Genomic DNA, 8,344 nt, shown 5'->3' on the forward strand with positions numbered 1-8,344 from the left:
CATTGTATACCTGGCATTTCACACTAACCTTTGCCGTTTGGTGGAAATCGCATTTTCCAAACCTGGAAAAACCTTGTGTATTCCTCCTGTCCTCACTCTGCCCTTTCCTAGCTCTGTTTTCTACAGACAGCAGAGAAAGTCCTCCTATTTCACTTGGAACAGTGCCCAGTAACAAGGCAATAGCACAGTGCAAACAAATGTGAAGTGAGTCATATGGGAGAACAAAACCTGCTTCTCCATACACAGGGGCAAGCCCTGTGTTGGTCTTTACTGTTCAGAAATCTAATCTTATGATAAGAGTAGATAGTTCTTCAAAAGAAGCAGGTCCAGAGGAAGCCACAAGGATGATAAGAGGGCTGGAGCAGCTCCCGTATGGTGGGGCTGTTCAGCCTGGAGCTGCGTGGAGACCTCAGAGCAGCTTCCAGTGTCTGAAGGGGGCCTATAAGGATGCTGGGAACAGACTCTTCATTCAGGACTGTAGTGGTAGGACAAGGGGTAACGGGTTTAAACTTAAACAGGGGAAGTTCAGGTTAGATCTAAGGAAGAAGTTCTTTACAGTGAGGGTGCTGAGGCACTGGAATGGGTTGCCCAAGAAGTTGTGACTGCTCCATCCCTGGCAGTGTTCAAGGCCAGGTTGGACAGAGCCTTGGGCAACATGGTTTAGTGTGACGTGTCCCTGCCCATGTCAGGGGGCTTGGAACTGGATGATCTTAAGGTCCTTTCCAACCCTAATTTTCCTATGATTCTATAAAACCTGGTAGCCCATTGCTCAACAGACAAAAACCCCCCTAAAAGACAGGATGACTGGGAAAGGCAGAGAGAGCTGGAGATTCAAAATGAGGTGTCTTTTCTCAGATGAGGAGCTTATGCCACAGTCCTTTCTGTGGCCTCATTCCTGAAGAGGGCTCCTTTCTACTGTATTTGATGCAGCCCCATGGAGTACCTGCTCTGAAGCTGAAAGCAGCAGGGTGCTGAGGAGCTTATGCTTTTGCAGAACTGGGCATATGTGTCTTACCCAGGACAGAGCTGGAAATTCAATCTCAAGTTGTCTGACCCTCCTGAGCCGTAAGTATGGTCCATAACCTACGCTCTTAGAGGGAGTGGGAGAACATGCCACCACATGAGCCAGGGGGAGCTCGTTGACTGAGGTAACCACACTGGCTGGCTCAGGCTGGATTTCCTCTTGTCCTGCACTTTGCACAGTAGCGTTTACATGTTCATTAACAGAACAGAAATCCAGTTGCCAAAGATGTCTGGAGGCTTCATCCAGGGCTTGCAGGTTATCAGATGGAATATCTTGAGTGAGCAGAGGTCCTGTGCCAGCGTCATCCTCTAACGACTCCAGAAGTACCTGAAGACTGGCATGGAAAGCAGTTCCTCATAAGCAGACATTGGAAATGAACTTGGACTATGAGCCCTGAGACACCTTGATGAATATCTCATCCTTATCTAAAGTGAATTCAAAGTCGCTTTTTCGCAGCTCATAAAACAAAGTCCATGTGATTTGATCAAAGTGAAGTTCAGAAATGTCACCTAAAGCAACGCTTCAAAGGTGTTCCTGGTTTGTTTGGTTGATTTCTTTAACCTAAACCACCCATTTAAACAACTGGTAAACTTAAAACATTAAAATAACCCCAGACTTAAGTAGGTAGTTACTCAAGTAAAGGAGAGGGGTCATTGAATAAAGATGCTGTGGTTTGTTCCTCCAACATAAGGGTTAAGAAAACAGGTCATTTTCTGCAGCCAAAACATCACTCTGCTCATGAACCAAATACAAAGGTCATTTCTGGGGGGCAATATCCAAGTTTTTGATGAATGTAGTGGCAGTTCAGAGCAGCCCGATAGCACATCAGCATCTGTTCGTGATGCTTTTGTAAAGGATGTTGAGCACCTTTAAAGCTGACAATGCTGTTCATCTGTCTTATGTTGCACTGGTCAAATATACACCATCAGACCAGTAAAACCAGTCCAACTTTGAAAAAGAAAGTTTAACCATCGTACATTGTACATCTTCAATGCATATGATGGATCAACCTGAAGCAGCTGCTCTAACCAAACACTTCATCTTACTGTCCTCTTCACTTTGCTCTTGTCCACATCCCTGTGGCTCCCATATTTTGAAGAGGAGAAATGGAAAGAAGCTGTAAAACACAGTTCTTTTGACAAAAACTCCCTCATATCAAATGAAACTACTGCCTTACTTTCCCTTCCTGTAGGAAATTGGTCTTCTGGTTAAATGAAAATGCCTTCTGTAGTGGGAGTCTAAATGTACAGTATTTGACAGAAGTCTATGCACAGAAATCTGGAAAGGTTATAAGAATATTACATTTACAGATGTCAAACATGTTGCCTTCCAAAAGTTGGGAAATCTTCCAATCACATTTATCTGGGCAGCCTTAAATGTCACTTTCTGTTAGGATACAGTCATTCTTTTCAGGCTCTCATACTGTCATTTTCATATGACTTCCATTTACTGCTTAGGAAGGGGCTGCCCTGGAGTTAGGATCTGTGTTCTGTGACTTGCTTAGCTGCCTACAGCAAAGACTCCGGGGAAGACTACTTTCCAGCTTGCAGTTCATTGCTTTTGTGGGTTGTTTTTCCTCTGAAGTCCTGCTAATCAAACTACATATACATACTACCTTACCCTGTGCAGGCAAATGTCAGTGTATCTCCATAGGCATGTAAAACATTAGAGAGGAAACAGGCAGGCTCATGTCAGCAGCTATCAACCTGCATTTTGGGTAGCATCACAAAAAAGGACTGGGTTCAGTTATACAAGGATTCCTCCATGCCTGATTCGCCATTTAGAAACCTGGGAAATCAAATTACATCATCCACATACTCTTGCATTTGAGCAGCTTGTTCCTGCTTGCAAGAGCCGGAGCATAAGGGGGTGAGCAATCACACCTAACAACAGGAGAACAAATCCAGTACTTAACATCAACCCTCCCAGGCTGCCTCAACAATTTGCTCATGTAACATTCCTCTTACCTTAGGGCCACTCATTGCTGCTCAGATTAAAGGAAATCCACACATCACCACCAGTCCAACTCAGAGATAGGCAGTTTGAAAGACTCTTCCAGCTGGAACAATCACAGGGTGAAGAGTAAGCACACCTGCACCCAAACCCCTCACCATGGTTGTGGCTTATTCTCCAAATAGTCTCAACTCCTCAGAGCTGCTTGCATGATAGTGGAGAACTGCAACACTCTTTGCCAGCTCAAAGAGACATCTGGAATAACCCACACAAGCCTTATCGCAAGGGATGCTTTTAACAGCAAAATGAGCCTTGTTTAACATAAAATTTGTGTTCTTCAGTGTCCAGGGGGAAAGCCTTTCTCTCCAAGCTGGCACATGGCTCTCCCCCTCTGAGACCTCAGGTCATAACTACTCTGGTGCTCATCTGCATACACAACATCCTTCAAAACTAAAAGTGGTCCAGCTGCCTTCTGCTCCTGCGTAATGAACAGCAAACACCTGTAAACCTACCTTGGTAGCTGTCGTATATTACTAAGACATGCAGGTTTGACTGCTTCCACGAGGTGGGAATTTACCATCAACCTTCTACATACTGGTTAGGTATTCTCAGTTAGGCTAGGCCATAAAGGAAACAGGGTTGTAATTTCTATTTATTCTGCTATGTATGTTTTAAAGGTTGCCTTTTGAAAGCAAAACCAGGCTTATTTTCTCACTGGGTCCTTACCAAGTCTGTGGTATTTATCACAACTCTTCCTACAAGATGACATTCCTCATCTTAGTTCCGTGAAGGATGCGATGTGCTGCCATACTTCCAAGCTTAAAAATTAACAGAGTACAAAGGAGGGCGTCTTTTTTCAAGAAGAGTGCAATCACCTTCCCTGTTATACGAGCAGTTGCAACACTGAAGGATTACCACAGCAGCATTGGGAAGTTAAATATTTATTCCTGCCATCAATAAATTCCCTCGCAGGGATCTTCATATAAAAGACTGTGTCGGACACCTCTAGAGCAGAGCTCTCCGGTTTCCTTCCCCCGAAATGGCTCTTCCATTTCAGTGTTTTTACCAGCGTACTGGGATATTTCTTCTTCTGATATCATCTTTAACCTTCACTGAAGGTGGAAAGGTCCTGGTGGTACCTCAGGATGGAAGTCACTGGCTCAGCATGCGCCCGGTAGTGGGGAAACTTCAGCAAAATGGACATGAAGTTGTCGTGCTTGTACCGTCAAGTTTTCAGATGAAGCCGAAGGAGCCTCACAATTACACAGTGAAAGTATACGCAATGCCCTACACAGAGGACCATTTCGCTGTGGCGCTCAAATCATTCATTGATGCCCATTTTATTGAACAATCTCTTTTGAATATCATTATTACAGTGTACCAAAGCACCATAGAAATATCCAAGTTGTTTTTCAGCAACTGTAAGAGCCTCTTGCACAACAAAGACATGATGCAGTACCTGAGAGAGGGCAAATTCGAGATAGTTTTAACGGATCCAACGCAGATGTGCGGACCCATACTTGCTGAGCTGCTTTCAATTCCTTCCGTCTACTTTCTGCGGGGACTTCCTTGTGGTATGGATTCTGATGCCACCCAGTGTCCAAGCCCTCTGTCCTATGTCCCCAGGCTCTTCGTCAATAATTCAGATAACATGACATTTACTCAACGTGTGAAGAATGTGCTGGTCCGTATGCTGGAGTTTGTTTACTGTAAGCCTTTCTTTGCTCCATTTGAAGAACTTGCAGATGAGTTTTTCCAAAACCAAGTGACAGCTATGGATCTTCTAAGCCGTGGATCTATTTGGCTGATGAGATACGACTTTGTGTTTGAATTCCCAAGACCAGTGATGCCCAACATGGTTTTTATTGGAGGGATAAACTGTGATCAGAAGAAAAAACTCTCTCAGGTATTAAACTTCATCTTGTTTTTATTGAAAAGGCAAGAACAGAAATGTCTGAGTGTCCTTACATCAAAACCTAACTGGCAACCCATTGGTATTTAATGACTGAAAGCTAATAAGGAATCCTGCCTAATGCAGAAATGTTATTTGCTAGTATCCAGCAGTCAGATAATATCATATCCTGGAAAACCTAAGCCTTATAAGGTATGAGAATTAAGTGACACGTAACTTTTATGCAAATAATAAGCTTTCTTGCTGAGCTGAAGCTCACCCCAACTGTGGTGAGATGCAAACTTACCTCCCCAACAGGAGCCAGATTTGTTCTTGGTTTCTTATGCCATAGCCATCCTTGAAAGAGCTGTCTTTGCAACCAAAGCCAGTCTTGGAAGACTTGGCTATATTGCTCTGAAAGAGTAGCCTGAGGAACACCCACAAGCACAGTCTGCTCTCTATCTGCCACATGGTGTCCTCCTTTCCCAGCTCTCTCATGGGCTGTCCATTTATATTTCCCCATACTCATTCTCCTTTCACCCACATAAAAGGTTTTATGACTTAAGATTTTAGCTATTCATCTTCTGGCTGGTTCTTTTTCTGTCACATCCATCTGCCAGATTGATTCATTTACACCTATGTCAAGGCGTCAGTATCTAACCCCCAGATTGTATCTGTCCCTTCCTTTATTGGTTTTTTAATTAGGTTTTAAGCTTTCCTGGGTGTGGATGTCTTCTGTAAATTCCCATAGGGTTTTTGGGTACCAGCCAGGTCTTCGAATCAAATACAGCATATCCTAGAGCAGATCAAAATGAGGAAAGGCATATTCAAGTATTGCAAACTGTGAGTATCCCTAAAACAGTGTGGAAGAAAGCCTTAATACCCTCCCCTTTTGTCCAGGTAAGTACGTTCAGTGCTGGTGTTCGAAGTGGCAGAGACAATCCTCTTACCAGAACTTACAGTCTCTGGAGCTACTTGGTTCACTCCAGTTGTTCAGTTGAAGGACAAGGAGTAGCAGTCGCTCACAAGGCATCATTGGCATCATTTGAAAGGACATGGAGTCAGGAGTGGGCAAGTGTTCAAGGCCAGGTTGGACACAGGGGCTTGGAGCAACCTGCTCTAGTGGAAGGTGGCCCTGCCCGTGGCAGGATTTGGAACTGGATGAGCTTTAAGGTCCCTTCCAACACAAACCAGGCTGGGATCCTGTGACTCTGTGGTTGCTGCTTGGATAGTAAAGACAACACAGATGTCTGTAAATAGCCTACAAGAGACATGCATGACTGTCTTGCTTCATCTGTCAATCTAGCTTGAAAGCATCTTCTTCTAGTGTTCATTTGAGAGCTTTTTCAGAGGTTATGAGCAAGAGGTCTGTTTCTGTGCGTCACCTTCTCCTGAGCTGTTTGAAAATGTCCATTCAGTCAAATCTATGTTGTAAATTACTGATGTGGGGACAATGCAGGTGATGGATCTGGCTGCTCTTTTTGGAGGGCAGGTTCTCATTCAGATCAAAACTTTCTAACCAGACTTGAAAATAAGCTTGCAGAAGCTGCCTGTGAAAGAAAGCTCCACTAGTGATGTAGAGCCCTGAATGTCCTGGAGGCACAAATTGTATCCCAAAGGCACCCGCCCAGCCACCTCCTTAGAAACCTTTATGGTGAGACATTATCACCAACATAAAACCACAGCAATTAACAACTGGAAAAGGATCTGGACCCTCAGAGTTCATGAACTGTTTCAGTCATGAACTGAACTGACACTGGCCATGAACTCATGAGTTCATGAATTAGAACCATGTTGTGAGTTTATGTTATCTGAGGTACAATGTGAACTGTGGTTTTGCAACTTGTTTTATCTCCAGTAGGATAAGAGGTTAGATGGGAAGGATACGTAGAGATGGGGGAAGATGTTCTGTTGGCTACTTATTGTCCAAAAAATGCATGTTTGCATCAATGAAAAAAAGAAGTCGTTTTCCTCAGTGGTACCAACTGGTTTGGGTTATTAAAAAGAAAAGAGAACTAAGGTTCCTGAACATTGCTTTCTCATATTTATCTGTCCTTACTGTAAGTTACATTTCACTGTACAACCTGCCCCAGCTTCATTAGAAAAGAAAATACTTACCAAAAAATACCAACTTACTACACCTGGTGACAACTCTGTCAGGCTTCAGCCTTCAGTGTCAGCCATCTCTTCCTTTCAAAACGGAAGAGGTGGAAGAACTTGAATACTAGAGGGAAGAGTCCTTTTAGTGTGCTCTTTGTAGACCCACTACTACCATATGGGGGCAGCAGGGTTTCTGGACATCCTCTCAGTGTATGCATTTCTTTCGTGGATCCCCATGCACCTTAGAGCGTGTTGTCAGTACATGTCAGCAAAAGTTGCTGGGTTGCTAAAGGTAAGAAGTGTCATAAGGCTGTGGTCCTACCGTGAGAAGGAGAAGGCTGAGATACTGAGCTGTAGTCTCAGCTTGCCTGAGCCAAGTGTATAGTAAGAGACACACCTTTTTTGTGCTCGTGCATTTTAAAGTGCAAACATCATCTCATCTTTTACAATCATTACTCACCGATGGCAACTTCATTGCACGCAAACTTGCGAGCACCCGAAAGGCAGAGGCAAGTCGAAAGGGCAGAGGTGTGATAAGAAAGCGCTGCCAAGTGGGGTGTTTGCGAGGGTGGAGCACAGCTACAAAAGCCTGTGAACCCCTGCTGAGCTCTCTTGTGTGTGAGTTCCTATCCATCCAACCTGCAACATGCTGGTGGCAGTGCTGCTCCTCTTCTTGTGCTGCCTGAGTCCTGCTGCTGCTGGGAAGATCCTGGTAATCCCTATGGAGGGCAGCCACTGGCTCAGTATGAAGGAGGTGCTGGCCGAGCTGCACAAGAAAGGGCATGAAATAGTTGTTATTGCACCAGAGAGCAGAATGATCATAGATTCCTCAACGATATATGAAATGAAAACTTATCCTGTACCTTTCAAAAAGGAAGAGATGGAAGAACTTCTGCACTCCCTTAGTGCAACTGCTTTTAGTGACGATTCTTTCCTGACCAGGTTTATGACTATTTGGGATAACTTCAAAAAGAGTTCTGCCATGTTTCAAGCTTCCTGCCGTTACTTACTGTACAACAAAGAGCTGATGAAATACATCGAAGAAAGTAAATTCGATGTCATCTTTACAGATCCTCTGACACCCTGTGGACAGATAATTGCTTTGAACTTTTCTATCCCTTCTGTTTTCTTCTTGCGGGGCATCCCGTGCGCTATAGACATTCACGCTGCTCAAGGGCCAGACCCACCATCCTACGTCCCACGCATATTCTCACTCAATACAGACCACATGACATTCTCTCAGAGAGTGAAGAACTTCCTGATAAGCCTTTCAGAGTCTTTCACCTGCGGAACGGCCTTTTCAGGATTTGAAAGCCTGGCCTCAGATCTTTCACCTGCGGAACGGCCTTTTCAGGATTTGAAAGCCTGGCCTCAGA

General features: G+C 44.2%; 1 protein-coding gene and 1 pseudogene across 1 annotated transcript; both read left to right on the top strand.

Annotated features, from left to right (window-relative positions):
* Positions 1 to 4,016: 4,016 nt before the first annotated feature.
* On the top strand, positions 4,017 to 4,979 carry LOC104412469 (annotated as a pseudogene).
* A 2,635-nt stretch (positions 4,980 to 7,614) lies between these two features.
* On the top strand, positions 7,615 to 8,312 carry LOC104412470 (UDP-glucuronosyltransferase 1-1-like; the record flags this gene model as incomplete). The annotated part of the gene is made up of 1 exon (XM_010023201.1): positions 7,615 to 8,312. A coding segment is annotated over exon 1 (698 nt), but the record flags the coding sequence as incomplete, so codon positions are not given.
* Between the last annotated feature and the right edge of the window lie 32 nt (positions 8,313 to 8,344).

This window comes from Nestor notabilis, unplaced genomic scaffold, assembly GCF_000696875.1.
Source record: "Nestor notabilis isolate BGI_N333 unplaced genomic scaffold, ASM69687v1 scaffold13131, whole genome shotgun sequence".
NCBI lineage: Eukaryota > Metazoa > Chordata > Aves > Psittaciformes > Psittacidae > Nestor > Nestor notabilis.